Source organism: Halichoerus grypus, chromosome 1 (genome assembly GCF_964656455.1).
Source record: "Halichoerus grypus chromosome 1, mHalGry1.hap1.1, whole genome shotgun sequence".
Lineage (NCBI taxonomy): Eukaryota > Metazoa > Chordata > Mammalia > Carnivora > Phocidae > Halichoerus > Halichoerus grypus.
Window position 1 is genome coordinate 14,020,987 of NC_135712.1, and position 19,098 is coordinate 14,040,084.

General features: G+C 43.8%; 1 protein-coding gene across 12 annotated transcripts in view; it reads left to right on the forward strand.

Moving 5' to 3' along the window:
• Positions 1 to 19,098, forward strand: part of TIAM1 (TIAM Rac1 associated GEF 1) — a 373,738-nt gene that overhangs the window by 214,176 nt on the left and 140,464 nt on the right. For all 12 annotated transcript variants that reach the window (XM_078053766.1, XM_078054151.1, XM_078054194.1 and 9 more), the window contains one exon: positions 18,215 to 18,393. Coding sequence is in view for 3 of the 12 variants with exons in the window: in XM_078054151.1 (XP_077910277.1) it covers positions 18,340 to 18,393 (54 nt within the window). In the remaining 9 variants the exon portion in view is untranslated. The remainder of the gene's footprint in view (positions 1 to 18,214; positions 18,394 to 19,098) is intronic.

Sequence of the window (19,098 nt, forward strand, 5' to 3'; positions counted from 1 at the left end):
GGGTTAAATTCCACTGTATTAATCTAGCTCTTATAAACTGAGCCCTAAAGAAAAAGACCATTGGTTTCCAGCCTTGGGCTCCTGGTCTGGCTTCTTCCTGGCTGACTGGGCAGGGTAATCATACCTGTGTCATAGACTTGATGGAATACCCCACCTTTTTCCCGGTCCTGAGCACTGGGCACATAGTATCTCATAGGTAATAGCCGTGGCTTATACTTGTTTGTATATATACAACAACAACACACACACACACACACACACACATACACATATACAACACATATATACATATATATGTATATATGTATATACATAATCTCACTCTCTAGAGAACTCTGCTCTAAAATTCACAACTCAGATCAACCCTTGTTGTCACTGCCATGCATACCTGGGGAGTTATCTACTCTGAGTCAGACTCTTGGAGCTGGATGTTCCTAGTCCGTTTGGCAACAAACACATTTTATTATTGCCTCCTCCTACCATGAGATATCAGGAATTTGTGCTTTAATCCCTTAAAACTGTGACCTTTTAAATCAAAATATTATAGAATTAGTATTTTGGCATATCTATAGATGAGTATATTTATATTTAGTAAATCTGATTGGCTTTGGGGCGCCTGGGTGGCTCAGTTGGTTGAGCAACTGCCTTCGGCTCAGGTCATGATCCTGGAGTCCCTGGATCGAGTCCCGCATCGGGTTCCCTGCTCGGCGGGGAGTCTGCTTCTCCCTCTAACCCTCTCCCCTCTCATGTACTCTTTCTCTCTCTCATTCTCGTTCTCTCAAATAAATAAATAAATCTTTAAAAAAAAAAAAATCTGATTGGCTTTGTGCATTCCTGACGAGTGGTGGATAAGGTAACGTGTACCTGCCATTGGCAATATTCTTTCCAAGATACTTAAATTTTTGTCTCTAGTTATCTTCAATCAACAGTGGTTATATTTAGAAGATGAAGTTTCTGTCTTTAATTTTGGGTAATAATAATCTTTTCAAAAAGCTTGCGATAGCATCAAAGAGCTGAAGATCTGGTGTATTATTTTACAAGGTTGTGGTCTTTTGAGTTGTCATTTCTCCTCCTTATAATTGATCAATGAAGAGGGGTATTGGATGCCCCTCATGACTATTTCATGTGAAGGCTTCGTGTATTTTCATTGCAATCAGTAAGGAATGAGATTTCATACATTCGGGTACTAATTTCACAGACAGTTTTTTCATACTTGCTTTTTTTTTGAAAATTTCTAATTATGGTACAGAAGCCTAGAGATTACGATTACTAATCAATATCTGGATATAATGAAAGATCCCACATTCATCATCTGTTTATCACTTCTGTGGCCAGACAGTAGGTCGTGTGGTTTCCGATGGATTGTTCCATTTACTCTTACTATTTCCATTTTACCAGTGAGGAGACTGAGCCTTAGTGGTGTGAATGAACTCTCCACAGCCATTTAGGTATTCAGTAGCAGAAGCAAAATTCCCACCCGAGTCTGTCTCTGAAGTCCATTCTTTGAGCACTAATCTCTCGGTCTCAGTCACTTAATGGCTAATAAAATGCAGTTGAGCTTGAGAGGACTCTTGTCCGGGAACAGTCCTTATTTTGACTGATGCTGTTGGGTGTCTTTCACAATTACTCAAGACCTGTTCATTATCTGTTTCAGATATCATTTTGAGATTAATAATTAACCCTTAAGGGCTTTTCCCATTGTGTCAAGTTCAAACAAAAGAAGCTGACAAACTCCCATTTTATAAATCGAACATACGTAAATAACAGCACAAGCCCCAACAAGAAATAACAGTCGACAGGTTTAGTGTTTGCTCCCCTGAAGCTTGGGCCAATGTCAGCAGTTAATTGCATTCTCAGAAATGTCATGGAAGCAGGGGAGGGTGGTGGCGTGGATACGTGGCCAGGCTTACTCCTTGAAAACCGTGACTGTGTTTTCCTTCATTCTGAGAAGCATGGAGCAGATTTATTTTTGATTGAGCCCCAGAGGGAGATGGTGGAGTCTTCTCGAGGATTAAATAAGTATAATGTATTACCAATTATTTTTGAACGATTCGTTGCTACGTCTTAAAGGAGTCTGGATGCCCTGTGTTGAAAACAAAACAAGCCCACGATTAGAAATTTTGGCTCCTGGTTGTTGATGGTTTTTGTTTTAATTAGTGGGAAGAAGCTGCTAACTCCAAATGTAAGTATTGCTGCTGTATAAAAATCACCTGCAAAACTCGTATTCCTGTTCACATGTACCTCCCTCCTGCAATAGGTATTTCATGCAGAGCAATGTATTTGTTTCTTTCTCTGACTCATATATACCGGGCCTTATAAAAAAGGGGGTACACATACTATTTGTCCTTCTTTTAATTTATTTTAAAGCACATACTGCAGTTATCCCATAACACACGTGGTCCTGTGTGCATACCCCCCACCCCAACGCACATGAACCCTGGCATGGATCTGACCCATGCCAAGTGAGTAAGAAGTCTAAGAGCCAAGGATGATGCCTGGTTAGTCATTATTATCTTTCTCATGGTCTGCTTTATGGTTGATGGAGAGATCTGGATAAAGGAACATAGGAAATTGAGAGGGAAGACTGCTCCATGTGGGCAGTGCTGGTGATGATATTGATACTTGGAGCTGCCAATTAAGTAAACACCTTGATGACTTGGCTCTTTATTTGGCAAGAAGACTGGATCTATAGTCATAAAAATGAGCCCATTTTTGTTAGATGGTTCCCCACAATAATAACCCACAGAATACTCAAGGTCCCACAGGCCATTAATAGATATTCCACCAAAAAAAAAAAAGAAAAAAAGGTTTCCTGATTCAGAAAGTTCGGGAAACAATTGGTTAAAAAAAAGTGAAATCCAATTCTTCACTCTAAGAGCTTGAGTTCCCTCCTTTGACCATGGAATGCATTTTTCTTCGGGCATCTATGAGCATTTCCTGTGTTTCTGTAGACTGTGTACAAATGTTGGAAGACAGTGTGGAGTTGAGAAATGAGCACACCACGTTCTGGAGGATGCAGACCTGGCTTGTGATCATGGTCAAGTTTCATGCTCTAGACAATAGATATGTCCCTTACAATTAGGAATGTTTCCTTTTTTAAGGATTTAAGCAGTATTCCAATTCTAGATTCAGATACCAAAATGATCATCACCTTTTTTCCCCTGAGTAATCATAACACTCAGCTTAAAAAAATCAGTCACATTAAACTGCTCTCCTGTCCTATTGTGTATAGTTTCATAATCTGTGTGTATTTTTTTTTTTTTTTACCTTGCCCTGTGAAGAGCATATATTTCATTGTAAAGTGTATTGGTGACATGAGCATCCTCTTGGCATAAAGAATTTTATTAAGTCATACGTTCATTTTTCATGTACTCTGAGCTCATCGTAGCTACTTAGTTTTGGGGTCTTACATTGCACTCTTTGGTTTTTGTTTTATCCCCGCCCCCCCCGCAAAAGGATCTTTACGGCTGTTTCAGGAGCCTGAAGCCTTCCCCATCTTCGTATCCCTGTGAGATCTCGAACCAGCCAAGGGAAGGTGCTCATGGAATTGGGTTGAGTTGAATTGAGATGGAGCTCTTAAAGTAATGATCGGAGGAATTTTTTTTTTAGATGAGAAACGTCATGATCTTATTTACCTTTATGGAAAACTGAGCCCAGCGGGAACAGCACAGATGGCAGTCTGTTCCTGTGAGTGTGGGGACGGAGTGAGATAAACAGAACAAAGCAGGTGGCTCTGGAGCTGGCCCCCTGGTGCCAACATTAGTTCAGGCCACACACAGTCCCCGCTTCCCTGTGCTTGTTCAAGTGAGACATGGGTGGAACCAGAAGGCTGGTATTATTTTGGTCATCGAGCCCTAGTTAATGAATACACTTGATTAATCCCCTCCTTCTCAGGGATGCTATTTTGAATGGAAAATCACTGTTGGAAAAGCAAATCCCTACATTGATTATGAACACAATACCCCCTGCCATTATATCCCCCCACCCCCAACAGCTCCCTCTTCTGCAAAGCCCATGTTTTGGAAGTGCTTATTAGGAGCTGAATTTTTTTTTTTTTTTTAAGTTGTATTTATTTAAGTCATCTCCACGCCCAACACAGGGGGCTCCAACTTACAAGCCTGAGATCAACAGTCCCATGCTCCTCCCACTGAGCCAGCCAGGCGCTCCCACCAGGGGCTGAATTTTACTGAGGGAGGAATATGAAGCTGTAGAGAAATTAAGTGATTTGCCCCAAGTTGTCAAGTTATCCTGGCGCTCACAGAGGACTATCCATTGCCTACCTACTGTGAGTGTTCTTTGGTTTGGTCCTTGAAAAAGTCAAGCTTCCTACCCTATGGAAGAGCCGAATTAGGACGCCCAAACCAACTCTCTCAGCTTGTTTTCTCTCAAGGCAACTATTTTCAGAAGGGGGCATGCTTAGGGCTTGGGAGAGCCGTAGTGACGCCTGAGCCTTCTGAGGGTTGGTTTGGTTTAAATGTGGACCTGTCAGTTCCAGCTAGCTCAGAGGACTTGCTTTCCCAGTGTGATGCATTAGTCATGAGCAGGGCGTAGGAGGGTGTTGAACAATCATTCCGACCCTCCTCCCCATCACTGGGTTTTCAAGCTCAACTTCAAGCCCAGCTGCATTAGAATTGAGGACATGCTGGGGACACCTCCCCACACCTACCCTGCTGTGTGCTTGAAGTCTTGGCTGAGGGGTGGGAGAGGGTGGTGATTTCACATCCAGGGCTAGAGCAGAAACGTCACCCCGGGGAAGCTTGTGTACCCAGGACCGCCATAATTTATGTATTATGCGGTGGGCGGTGGGAGAGGGTTAGGAGTGGGGGCCTGTGTATTTGTGTTTTCCAGTTTGCAAATAATGTTTTGATACAGTTTTCCATATTGAAGTAAAAAAAGTAAAAAAGAGCCATAATTCTTGATGATGGTGGCTACCATCATAAGCTCAGAGGGATGCAGTTATCTAGAAATATATGACAGGGGCCCCTGGCTGGCTCAGTTGGTAGAGTATGCGACTCTTGATCTCGGGAGTGTAAGTTCAAGTTCCATGTTGGGTATAGAGATTACTTAAGAATAAAACCTTAAAAAAATGTTCTTAGAAATATATAGCAAAGGTGACATCATGAAAGTGATGTCCTCAGTGACCCCTTCATGCCCTGGAGCTTGGGGCTACCAGGAACACCTCCAAGTAGATCTTCTTTCAGACCTCAAATCTGGTGGGTCAGTCAAGAGCACCTGCTGGATAGACCGTTGTAAACATTTGTGGGGGAATAATCTGTATTCTTTCTGTTCCTTTGGCTGACATTGATGCCATTAGGTACTGGAGAAAAAAATCTGTGGGCATGTGATGGTTAATTTTATATGTTAACCCTAGGCTGTGGTGCCCAGTTGTTTGGTTAAGCACCAGTGTAGATGTTACTATGCGGTAATTTTTAGATATGATTAGCATTTAAATCAGTAGGGATTGAGTAAAGTGGATTATCCTCCATAGTGTAGATGGGCTTCATCCAATCACTTGAAGGCCCTGTAAGAGTAAAGACTGAGGTCTTCTGGACAGAAGGAATTCTGCCTCAAAATGCCTCTGGAGTCAAGACAGCAGCATCATCTCTCCCCTGGGTCTCCACCTTGCCAGTCTGCCCCACAGATTGTGAACTGGCCAACTCCTACGATTGCATAAACCAATTCCTTAAAATATCTGTCTCTCCGTCCATCCACCCATCATCCATCCATCCATTTGCATCCTGTTGGTTCCCTTTGTCTAGAGAACCCTAACACAGGACACGTGTGCCATGGACCGCCATGTCAAAAAGTAATAAGCTGATGATTCTCTTAGAAGAGACGGATTAAGACAAGTGTTCCAGTAGCTGGTAACTGTGGGGATTCGGAGGAGAAAAGTGGTAAAGCAGGTCTTGGAAGACCAGAGCTTTGCACAGTTTTCCAATAAAACACTCCAACATAAAAAGAGAATTAACTTCCAACCACTCCATGTGCCATTTTATTTTGGGGAAAAGATGGGTATTTCACCTTAAAAAAATCATAGACATTTAAAATTTTACTCCATTATCAACCTGCCCCAACTCCTCTGCCCTCACTAACCTCCTGAGTAAATCTGAGTCAACGTGACTCTTCAGAAAGATGCCCCTTTATCCCGATGGATCTTCTCTCTGCTGGCCTTGCCAGGGGTCTTTGTACGTCAGGTAGCAGAGCAGGGATTCAAGGGACTGGATTCTGGAAGGACATTATGTGCATCTTGAATGTGGGTTAGTTGCGGTTTGCAGTGATGAATGCACTGAGTGAGCAGCAGAGAGGGGTATTAGGTATGGGGATTAAAGGCAGGGAGACCTAAGTTGGAGGATAGAAATAGAAGGAGTGGGATATAGAGAGTACTTCAGGGACTTTGGAGGAAGAAGAGGGGAAGAAGGAAAAGACCGAAAGAAAGAAATTTCATGAAGAAAGAAAGAAAGAAAGTTCGTGAAGTCCCAAAGAAATACTAAGGAAGAGTATTTTCAGATACATTGCCTCAATCCTCAGCACAAACCCTCAAGGCAAATTTCCCATTTTGCAGATGGAGAAAGCGATATACAGGGATGTTAGATGACCGGCTCAAGGTCACAAGGACATTAGATGGCAACTGAAGGCTAGATCTGACTGAATCCAAAGTCTGTGTTACATTGACAAATCAATGTTACCTTCTCGGAGGAATCGTAAGTGTGGAAGGTTTTGACCCTAAATAGTGTGTCAAATTTGAACTATCACTGGTTAGTCCCATGGAGGGATCCAGAAGGGGGTTACAAAGAGGGATGTGTGCTGAAGACCGAGATTCAGGTAGTGGGGAGCGTGGAAGGAAGTGAGTTTATTAAAGAGAAAAATTCTCCGTATGGAGAATTTGGTAGAAGGCTATGGGCAGGACCTACAGCTGGGGTCAGAGGCATACCTGCAAAGTGCATGGAATCCAAGGCAAGGAACCGTGGTTTGGTGGGGGACAGATACTGATGGGAGGCCACGGCCACTTGAACTTGTAAGTGAGAGCTCTTTTAGTTACCAGTGGTTTTCCGGGTGGGAAGCTGGCCAGACAGAATGGGGATTTCTTCCAGAAGATGAAACCTTTTCTTACCACCTAGGAGGACCAAAATTTCATTCAAAACTATTTCAAAAATGATTTTTCTTTGTGTGTTGTTGTTGTTGCTGGCCTTTTTTTTTTTTGTCTTCCAGACTATGTAAGTGATATTTCTTGGCTACTTATCCTGGCTCTGTCTGAGATCCCCCACACCAAAAAATGCGGCCATGCTTGCAGACTCGTTTTTGTTTATTGCCTCTTGGCCAGTCATTGTATTGTCTTGTGGAGGGTGGAGATCAGCAGGTTGCAAAAATGAGTCCCTCCTTCCTGTATCATTTTCTTTTTCTACACATGGCATCGTTTTATTAAGCACCAGTGAAGGGATATTGACCAACGTCTTGATTGTAGGAAACACCATGTAATGGCCCCCAGTGAGAGCTAGTCCTGTCAGCCCATAACTTCAGAGCAGCCTCAAGTTCTCAGCTGAAGTTCTTCCTGAAGATTCTGGGAGATTTTGACATTGCTGTGATGTTGCTTCACAAGAAGGCTAAGATGTCGGGAAAATTTGAACTGTATAGACGGGGAAACTGAGGAATTTGTCAAATAGGCTTACAAAACTAACATTAGCCACAGATTTGGGGATAGTTTTTGTTGTTGTTTATTTTTTTAAAACTTTTAAAAGATTATTTATTTATTTATTTATTTACCATAAAGATGTTTTTTCTGCTGCTGGAGAGTTCTCTTGCGACTTGCATACCCCACCTGTCCACCATGCCCCCAGGGGAAACAGTAAGCCTGGACCAAGGTGGAACAAGACAGATAGAAGGGAGAGGGGGAAGGAATAGGTCTTCCAAGTGGTTTTGTTCAAGCCGGGGTCATGTGGCCGGGGCAGGAGGCATTCCTGTGAGCTTTCCACACACCGTCTTTTCTCAGCTTCTGGATCAACTTTCTCTGTGCAACGGCAACCGTCTTCAATGTCACGTGGATACGCGAGATGCTTTCCTTAGGGTGGGAGAAGGAAATTTCAGAATTTATATTTCTGTCTATCATGTGCATTTAAATTTTTGCCTATTTCTGTTTGATTCACATAAGTGATGCACATTATTAACATACACAGAAAGGTAAAATGTGCATCATTCATTTGAACAATAGCCCATGTATGTAAGTTACACGTTAGTTAAATGAGCGATGATACACACTCATCCTGTTTTAGATGGGCGTGCTCAGAACGATCTTATTGAGTGAGGGTGCCCATAAAACCATTTGCACACTAGTGCCTCGGACAGGAGTGTACTCATTAGTTCTAAGAAGGCAGGCTGGTGTCTGTTTTGCTCGCTTTGTGTGTGGTCTCATAGATATTACTTGGCAATGAATGTCAAGCTTTTTCAGCTAGTGGCTGTCATACAAGAAACAGATTTGCTTTGCGATTTTATGTATTGGTTTTTCTGCATGGGGACTTTGATGTATCACTGTTTCAGAGACGTTCCCATGGTTTCCCAGGAACCGTCTTTATGTGAAAGAGGCTGATTATCCTCTTTGGACTACAGGGAGTAGTCATAAAAAAGTCATTTGATTTTTTTTTTTTTTTCCCTTCTACTTTTAAAAATCAAGTCTGCAGCCACTTCATGTGCTTTTTATTTCCCTCCCAATTTTTAATTCAGTTAGGATAAATGTTGGTCGTTCTTCAGCCAAAAAGATCTCACACCAGCGTTTGAAGTAAGGATTGGTCTGTTCCATCTTGCATTTCTGGGGCCAAACTCACTGGCACTTCTTGCCTTAATTGAATCATGAATTTACTGGAAAGAGACTCTCACGATGGTTCCAATTATGATATAGGTTTTAACTTAATTAAGCAGGTTAAAGAAACGTGGACTTCCTTTCAAGGGCAAGGAGCACAGAAACTTCTAGACCATCCACTCCATTTAAAGAGATGGATGGTCAGGAAGGTTGGCTTGAGTTGAGTTGCTTGTGGCCCTAAAGTGAGTCCATGTCTTTCCTGCCATGGCTCTGGACCCGCTGTCACACGCCGTACCCCCAGGGTTCTCCGGCGTAACCAGATGGTGGCCTGAAGCCTGCCGTCAGCTTCCGGTTTCACTCACACGTGGAAGGGATGGCGACTGTCCCCAGATGCTACATTTGCAGTAGGGTCTGGTGCGCTGCTGTGTGCGGCCCACATGCATTTCACTGTGATGTGTACAACTTTGGAGCCTCAGCCGTGGAGTCGGCGATCTTAGTTAAGTGATAAACCCAATCTCAGGGCGAGTCAGGAGCGTGGTGGGTGTCCTGAGGACCTAGAGAGTTCTGGGGGCTGAACTCCAATCTGATTTACATTTTAACTTCATGGCACTGAGCCTGAGGCCGCATTTTATTTTTGTGTTAAATTATTGATGCTATTTCTTCCATTTATTATTATAGCCATTGGCTGAGTCGATAGAAGGCGTGGTTGAGATAATGGTTTAAACTTCTGGCCTCTCACGGGTCATCAGAGGTTGTGTGTGAGTGTGTGTTTAAAGTTCTTGATTATACGATGGAATTGGCCAATATTTGTGTCTCCATAAATCCTTCCTGATCCAGGCTTTTTGGCAGGGTTTCTTTTCTTCCTCCCTCCCTGTCATGTTCCTTCCCTCCCTCCCTCCCACCTACCTCCTTCTTTCTTTCCTTCCTTCCTTCCTTCCTTCCTCCCTTCCTCCCTCCCTCCCTTCCACCTACCTACTTCCTTCCTTCTTCCTTTCCTCCCTTCTTCCTTCCTTCCTTCCTCCTTCCCTTCCCTTCCCTTCCCTTCCCTTCCCTTCCCTTCCACCTACTTCCTTCCTTCCTTCCAGTGCCCTGCTAATGTGTTCCAACCCTGGTTACTCTGTGCTTACATGGAAGGGACATTGCATTTCTAGTAGGATCACAATGAATTCCCACCTCTCAAGTATAAAACTTTGGAATCGAGTGCTCCATTTTTGACCTCATGGTGGAAGGTGTTATTGTCACCTTCTTTGTCAGTTATCAAACTAGAAACTTCAGAAGCATCTCTCCCTTCTTTTTCTCCTTCCCTCCTCATTTCTGACAGTAAATACGTGGCCACTGAGTCCTGGGGATTCTGCCTGTCGTCCTTATTACTTCAAGGCTCTCACTGCCCCAGTTTAGGCCACCTTATCTCCAGCCCATCACTGCCTGATTGGTTCCTTGTAACTGGCCTCCACCTTCTCTTCCCTGCTAGCCAGAGTGGGCTGGGGAGAAGTGCTGGATTGCGCACCTCTGCTAATAGCATCCCATCACATACTCCATTACACATAATGTCTGATTCCTTTGTGTAGCATCCATAGCCCCAACCCATCTTTTTAGCTTTACCATCTCCAGCTCCTTTCCGTGCATCTACCTCTCTACAACACTGGACTGATGCTTTCAGCTCTCAGAGCCTTTGCTCTTTTCCTGGAAAGTTCTCCCCCCCGCCCTTTTTTTTGCATACTCCCTCCTGTCCCTGTTTATTTCCTCCCATCCTCACAAGCTAAGCCAATCCTATTAGCCCATCAGGACCAGGTTCAAATGACAGCTTCTTCTGGCAGAATTAGCCTATTTCTTCTTATCATTCACTATTAATAATGCCAGATGAGCCCTGACAGCCCTGTCTCTGAGTGGATAGGTGACCATCGTTTACTCAGATTTGGGGCATCATAAGGCAAATGGTCTCTTTCCTCATCCTGGACATACAGTAGGTGCTCAATAAATGTTGGTGGGGTTAACTGTTGGTAGCAGTCAGCAAAATTACGTAGACTCTTGCCAAACAGTTCACAAGCAGTTTTTAGATAGCCGTAAGCATAACTATTTAAGATCTACTTTTATACGCTCTATTTCATAAGATATGCTACCAATCGTAAGGCCCACCACTATTTTATGTACCACTCAGAAAGAAAATGGCACCAGTGAAACCAAACTGCACCATCGTGACTGTAAGGCACATTTAATTTCAGAGATGTTCAAAGTGAAAAATGTGTTTCTTAGACTCAGTGAAATAAGGAACTGTGTTTTTTACCTGCTGGAGCTCGTGTAGTCTTAATTCTATAACTGCAAAAGAGAGTTGGAGGTGATTTGCAAATAAAAAATTGAGGTCATCTTAAGTGGGTTTTTTTTACTTTAAAATGAGAGAGTAAAAGAGCATTTTGGGCTGAGTAGCCTGGGACTGCCTTGGGATGCTAGGCCTATGGAACCTTAACCTCTCACTCTTGTCTCATGAGTGAGCCCTAGTTTCTTCCTTTTTATTTTTATTTATTTATTTTTTAAAAAAGATTTTATATATTTGTTTATTTGATTGAAAGAGAAAGAGATCGAGTAGGGAAGGGTGGAGGGAGAGGGAAAGAAAGGGAGAGAAGCAGACTCCCCACTGAATGTGGAGCCCTTCGCAGGGCTCGATCCCAGGACCCTGAGATCATGACCTGAGCTGAAACCAAGAGTTGGACACTCAACCAACTGAGCCACCCAGGCGCCCCTAGTTTCTTCCTTTTTAGAAGATGGGGACTTACAGGTAAAGAATCAACCCCACTTTGAAAATCCTTGGGAGGATTTTGTGGCCAAAGCCACAAAAATTTGTCACCAATCATCTTATTTGACATTGAAGTAGAAGATTCTTTGCTGCACTGAAATGTTTTCCTCAGTCTTTGATCAATATTCTCTGTTACCCCCTAAACACGTATCAGGATTGATGTTCCTAATATCCTCTTACCAGTGGCATTGCCCAGGACCCGTTACAGTGTCCCTTTTTCTGTAGGGCAGCTGTGTTTCCAGCTATCATACTTGCTCATTGAGTTTTGGTTACTAAATTATCTTGGTAATCTAATATATACACACATACATAATATTTTTAGTTTCCCTTCCTTCCTCTCCAACCTTAGTGTCTGGTTTACTGAATCATGCATGCCTTCTGCCAACACAAATACCCCCAGCAGCAGGAAGAGAACCAAGGAGCAGCTACCAGCTGGAGGGCGTGATTCTTTCTGATGGGCCCTTTAGGCTCAAGCATGAGGGACCAACAGTGTGAAATTGGGGCTCCCCAGCCTGGTAACGTCTCCAGAGGGCCCTTTGTGGTATTTTCTCTCTCCTCTCTGTCAAAGGCAATCCCAGCCCGTTGCTGGCAGGCGTAGTTGCCACACGGGCTGCTGGGGGGCATGGCCTCACCCCAGGGAGCTCTTCCCTGGCTCACAGAGTGGCCCTCCCATTGCTGTGTGGGAGAGGTGGCTCCAGGTCAGGGAACTGTTGGACCTGGACGGCGACAAATGGAACCAAATCGCTGGGGTGACCACATCCTGCTCTGCTTCCTGATGAAGAAGAGGGACCCCTTGACAGCTCGATTACATTTTGGGAAGAAAGACTTTCCTCCTGGCTGCTCAGCGAGAGAACAGGTGAAGGGAGAGTCCAGGTTGTAGGGGTTGGAGACCAGCATGGAAATGGCAGGTTGCCCTTTCACACCGCTGGGTCACCGGGGAGGGCCCGGAGAAGGTCTTGGAGGCAGACAGCAGCTGCTGAGTCTGAGAGTCTCTGCTCTTAGCGTTCCCTTCCTCTCAACTGCTCACCCAAGGCTGTGTCCTTCAGGATAGAGACACCCCTAGTCTCCAGGCTGTATACCACAGGCATGGAAAGCCAGAAAGATCTAGAACCAAACTCCCCCTCTGGAGCTGTAGTCTTTCACCATGAAAGAAGAGCTGCCCTAACCCACACCCATTGGCCCCAGTGGTTTGGGATCCGAGGCTTCTTCCTGTGCCTGGGGAGGCTTCTGTACCGCTGGTGTGGGAATAAGGCAGGTCTGCCCAAGAAGAGGGACCTGGGTGACATGATTCCGGAAAAGATGTTTGAAATCTCTTCTAACTAAGGCACTGATGTGCTTTGGAGGAGGTAATTCTGGTGTGCAGTTTAAGGCTCGTGCACTCTGCTGTCTCACGGGAGGTGTGGAATCACTTTGAACGCAGTACTGTCCTCTCCCACTGTCCCCTCCCTGGGAACACCCAGTTAAGTTTAGCCACAGCATGGTGGAATGCTCGAGGACAGATTTCAGTGTTAGCACTTAACCGTGGTCAGCCCCACTTCCGTTTTCTTTGGGGATCCAACGTTCCATTCTCTCTCGCAGCGACATGGGCATGCTTTTCTGACATGACTCAAACTTGAAACTGAGAATTTAGGAGCAAGGAGCCCGTGGTCACTCCTCTTGGAATGTTGGGTGGAATTCTCAAGTGTTGGGTAGCTTCACGGCTTCTTAGTGGGAATGATGGTACTTAGATTTTTGAGAAATTACATGGTTCTCATGGTCTGTCCTGAGAAAGCTATTAAATCCATTTTGGTAAGCCGGGCCTCATCTGAGCCCTTGTTGGGCCAGGCCGTGGGGGTGTTTGGGAGATTTGATGGCCAGCTGTGTAACACGGCCCGCTGGGACTGGCAATTTCCAAACTCTCTAGGTCGAAGCTGGGAAGGAGCTCCGTAGCGAGTGATGCAATGTTGGAGTTACATGCATTGGCAGTAGCCAGCGTCCAACAATAAACACCAAGAACCGAGGGAAACTTAGAAGAGTATTTTGGCCTAAAGCCACCGACACTCTGCCAGGCAGATAGTAAGCATTCCATAAATGGTAGAGCGCGCTGAGTCGGGGTAGAACATGTTACTTCATTTTGAAACACACTGACTTTACTCCTGTGAGATATGGTAATGTCTGTCCCCGCCGAACCTGTTGGTTAAGTATTTTCAAAGATTCACTGTGCTAAAATTAAAAGTTATTATTTTAGTAGAGATTTCTTGACTTATAGCTGGCTTGAAAATACTCGTTCTATGAACATGTTTCCTCAGTTACCTTGGGATACATTTGGATCTAGTGGGAAGTAGCATTGCTCAAAACTAGTGGAGTGTTGGGATATGGGAAATTTCAGGGATTTTGTGCAGCTGATATGGGTGTCTGTTTTTACCTGTCTCAAAAACACAGTTGGGCCAAAGCCACATCATCCATACTCTAGGGAATAGGAATTTGGAACCCCCTCATAGCCCGTTCATCTGTGCTAAGAATTCTGGTCCTACCTTGAATCATCACGTGGTTCTCCTGGGAGGGAAGGCATGGCACCTCTTCTCTGTGCTAGAGTCTCAGTTTTCACACAAAGTGGACAAGCTCACCCCTGGTGGAACCCTGTCCTCATGCCAGATGAGGGTGGTCATCCCGTAGCATGACCCAGCTATACTTGGGCATGAGCCAGAGAGCTTACCACCCCTCAGGACTCTGTGGAGAGCAAAGAGTGATTAAGGAGAATTTCCTGGAACATTATATAGCCTCTCTGCTCTTCAGCAGTATCCTACTTCTTCAGAACTTCTGTTGCTGAGTTGTGATTTTCTTTTTAAATCAATTTTCAAGAAGAAACATCCATGTGAAATGTGTCACTGAGCCCATGTGGAAGGGTATGGTCCAGAACATTGCTTATCATATCACAGTGACCTCAGAGGACCACCGTGGAAATTTCTGTCTGATCTTGGTACCAAGAACATTCATCCTTCTTCTGAGCAATTGATTAGGAATTGTGAATTATACAACTGCCATGTTTTCTCAATTTGAGTTGGCTATTATAAAGCTTACTATAAATGCAACTGGCTGGGTAGCTTGATAGGTTATGCATGGTTACCCTTATTCTCTCTATCATCCTTTGGGTTTCTTTTGGGTTTTTTGAGGTTAGTAATTTCTTCTATTTTAGATTATGTATTTTTTTTTTTAAGATTTTATTTATTTATTTTCTAGAGAAAGAGTGTGCATGCATGAGCAGGGGGAGGGGCAGAGGGGGAGGGAGAGAGAATCTCAAGCAGACTCTGTGCTGAGCATGGAGCCCAATGTGGTGCTTAATCTCATGACCCTGAGATTATGACCTGAGCCGAAACCAAGAGTCGGACACTCAACTGACTGAGCCACCCAGGCGCCCCTAGATTATACATTTTTGAAAGTCACTCACTACTGAATCCTTTGTTGAATAAAGTAATGGTTAAAAAATATGTAAAAAAGATGACCAGTGAATTTTCTTTAATTTCTGAACCATGTAAAATTTTTCAGTGCCGCAGATCCATCCATCCATCTATCCAATACTGATTTTTAGACTAAGTATGAATACTAAAAACTAATTTTTTTGGTGCTTATTACATTTAAAATTAAAATTCAGGATTCTGACTTGTTCAGGATTTTGATCTGAGACCTCTATAGCCTCCTTCCTTCTGCTCCTCATTTTTAAGGTTCAAGGTAAGGGGGACCTTCCTGATTCTCATTAATTCATTAACTATGGAACAGTTTTGGGCACTGAAGTCATGATGAACAGAGTAAAAGTTAACATCCTTATGTAGCATTTTATAGTTTTTGTGTAACGTTTCATGTTGATTCTCTGTCTTTTAACAATCTTTTTAGGTAGGTAAGTAAGGTAGATAATCTTACATCCTCATTTTTCCTGTTGAGTTTCAGAATAGATCATTTACTTGCCCAAGGTCACATAAGTAAGAGAGCTTGGGTATTTTGAGGGCAAGTACAATACCCCTTTCTCTATATAGTTTGGTTTCTGGAACTTTTGGGGACTTAAAAATGACAGGACGCTCCTTGGGAGTGTTTTTTGAAGGTGAAATAGAAAGTTCTGGTCTGGCAGACTTTTTAGGAGAAGCTATGGATCAGCTGTCACGGACACAGTATTTCTGACATCAGCTCACCTCAGACTGGAAGGTTGGGGCCATGGGACCCCTCAGCCTTGTCAGTTTTTGCAGGTACATGAAGCCGGAGATTAGTTTTGGTAATTCCTTCCCCCCGCCCCCAGCATGCACACTTCCCTGTGAAAACTGCTTGACACCTGACACAGCAATGGACTCCAGGAGTTGACGATGAATCAGAGCGAGATTAAAAAACGTGGTACACTCAGCGTTCAGGCCCCATCAGTGTAATGTAAGCAGGCCCCTGGTATTGCCGGATTGCGTCAGAGTGGTGTGTGTGCTGTGACAAATCGGGTGGATCACATCTTCCAGCTGCATCAGTCAATTCCCTGGTTGCCCCGCAACAAATTTAAGGTGACTGGTGTCATCCCACTTATAACACGGACCCAGTTTCAATGAGTTAGGCATCCTGTTTTCAGGAAGCCCCAGTAACAGTGGCTTTCTATAGCAGACTTCTTTCAGTTTACAAATGCTAAGTAAGGTGAAATCATAGCTAACGTTCATTGCAAACTGACCACAGGGTAGGCGCGAAGCTAGTCATGTAACGTACGTGATCTTCTTTAGTGCTCGTAATAACCCAGTGGTTTAGGAACTATTCTCTTTGGAGAGGGGTGATATGTAGAGTTTGCCCCCAAATCACCCTGCAGGTGAGCTGGTGAGGTCAAGATTTGACCTGATGCATGCAGTAGGACGGAGGCTCAAACCCCCAGCACCGAGCTTGATGCCTGGCTGACTTCCGTTGAACCTGAATTCCTTGCAGTTCTCGAAGAAAACTCAGAGTACTGTAATCGTTCTCGGGTGCCATGGTGGAGCTAACCACTCCAGGAAAATGAGTGCTTCTTGGCATGTTGCAACCACAGTGTATCTGCTGCTTGCAAAAGAACACACATGAGGCTCTTCATTCATCCATGTCACGGGTCAACTCCGCAGCCGGGGTCACGGGGAGAAATTTTCCCCCACGTCCAGATCAGACAAAAATTCTACCAGATACAGCTCAATTTTGTTTTCCTGCAATGTTTTATAAATAATGCCCCATAACTCTCGTCTTCTTCCCCACATTATTCTTCTACTCAGGAATTAGAAGGCTATAGATGGAGAAAACTTGTAGTTCTGGTAGCTAGAATACGTACTTCTTTTAAAGTCTAAGAAAATGTGTTACCAGCTTCTGTGGTGCAGGTGGAAGGGCAGCCGTCTGCAGGCCCCCATTTGCCAGCAAGAATCCAGCCTTGCAAATTATTGGCAGAGGGCACCGTAATGAGTCCATTTCAATATAAATGGGCTCTTGCTTATTAATTTCTGCCAGTTCCTAGGCAATTCAGGAACTGCTTTGAAAATCTGAAAATTCGCAGAGAACAGCTTCAGGAGGATGCCTAGGAAAAGAGAGAGAACAAGCTAGCAGTGGGGGAATTATGGAAAGGGCACGCATTGTAGGGTAATAATGGGGTATTGCTGAGGATGCGTGCTTCCTTCCTTGAAAAGCATGAGTCACCCACTTCAGGTTAAATAGCACGTTTTCCGAGATAAGGAAGAATTGCAACTTCACTGATTGTTCTGTGCTCTGCGGATGTGTGCATTTATTTATTTACTGCCTCTGTGGGCTGCCTTCCACAAAGTAGGCAGTTTTCTCCGTGTTCCTGTTCAAAGCGTTGGGCGCCCTGGGTCCTCACCTTGCTGGAACCCCCCAGCAATGGGTGGGGGCAGTGGGTAGCCCCACAGAAGACGAGTGTGGGGAGGAGGGTGATAAGGTGCAGCCCCCCCCCCAAGGAACCCCCAGTCTCTCTTCCTTTCTTCCTTAGTATTTGCAGTTTCATCTCAGAAGGCAAGCTTTTTTTTTTTTTTTCCCTTAAAAAAAATATCATTCATACTTCTTGTTCCTGGAGCCGTCCTTGTCTGTTTATCCTCTGTGTTAAGTAACAGTTTAGATATTTCACTAAATTCTTTTCTGTACGTATTCTTCACAAGTTGCCTCCTCTGAATTTGATGTTTGGCCAGCTGAAAACTTGTATGCGATGAGTTCTGTGTATTTGGTGTTTTGTTTTACCGTCTTTTAACGTTTTCTTCAACTTCTGTCGTAAATGTAGCTCTGCTTTGGTAGTAACCGAGACTCTCTTATTTCCTTTTATTGATTATCTCTGTTCATTGAGACCTTTTAAAGATGAAGAGGGAGCCATGGAAATCATTCCATAGTAACCGGTTTCTGTTAGCCATTGTGGTTCTCCCTAGAAATAGGGGAAAATGATAACTTAAAGTCTGTAGGACTGGTTCGTACCGTAAATATAGACATGCTTGCACGTATTTATGTATCTGATTATGCCTGCTTATACCTGTAGCTAAAGGTTGCACTGTTTGATTTGGGGTTTGGCGTCACACACAAAATGGATGTTGGAGAATTGAGGAGAATGGGCTCCATGGAAAAAGCCCATTTTCTGTGTTCTGGCTGACCACTTCCTTTCTCTTTTCTGTCCTCTGCAGGTTTTTGGCACATCCTCCGAGACTCAGATGAGACCATGATGGCCTCCCCGAGGGGCGGGTGCTGATACCTCTCCCGAGTCCCTGCCACTATTCATCCTGACGCCATTCCCAATCTCAGTATCTAAATGCCACAGTGCTCTTCGGGCAAGTTGGGTTGGGAACCACTGTTGCCTTGTAAGGTAGGTTTGTATGTGTAGTTTTGAGCCTGTATACATCCACATGAATTAATGGAAATGCTTCCAAAGTGGTGGGACAGATATACTTTAGTGTAATTGGAATTGCTGGGTTGCATGTAGCTCGTGGGAAAAAGAATTTGGAACCACTTCTTTGGATTAGGGTTACACCCATCTAAGAATTCAAAAGCATTAGCATTAAAATTTAGAAAAGAAAAGAAAAAGCCGGTACCTATGAGATCTATTCTCCCCCTGTGAATTGCCCTCAGGGTCTTTTAAATTTATCCCTGAGCTTCACCATCTTTATATTGGATTATGTTTGAAAAAGACCAAGCTAGCTGCAAAATCTTAAATTCAAAACAATGATATATTTTGTTTCTGGTTTGGATAATCTTTAAAAAGCAAAATAAATACAGTCAAAATAATAATCTTTCTAAATCAAAGATCATCTTTTATTTGTTGCAAAACTTTCCTGTTTAGTCTCTTGTGTTAGGGGTATTTGCGTGTGACTTGGCAAAACACTTTTCATGGGTTTGTAAAGATTTAGCAAAAACTTTCAGAACTTTGTCTCAGTTTAATCTTAGCTCCCCCCCTACCCCCTACCCCACCCCTGTCTTCAAGCTCAGCCTTCAGTAGAGAAAAAACAGGCTTGAAACCAAGACCTCCCACTAGAAGCTAATTTTAAATTTGCAATCTGTTGTCTTGTGATTT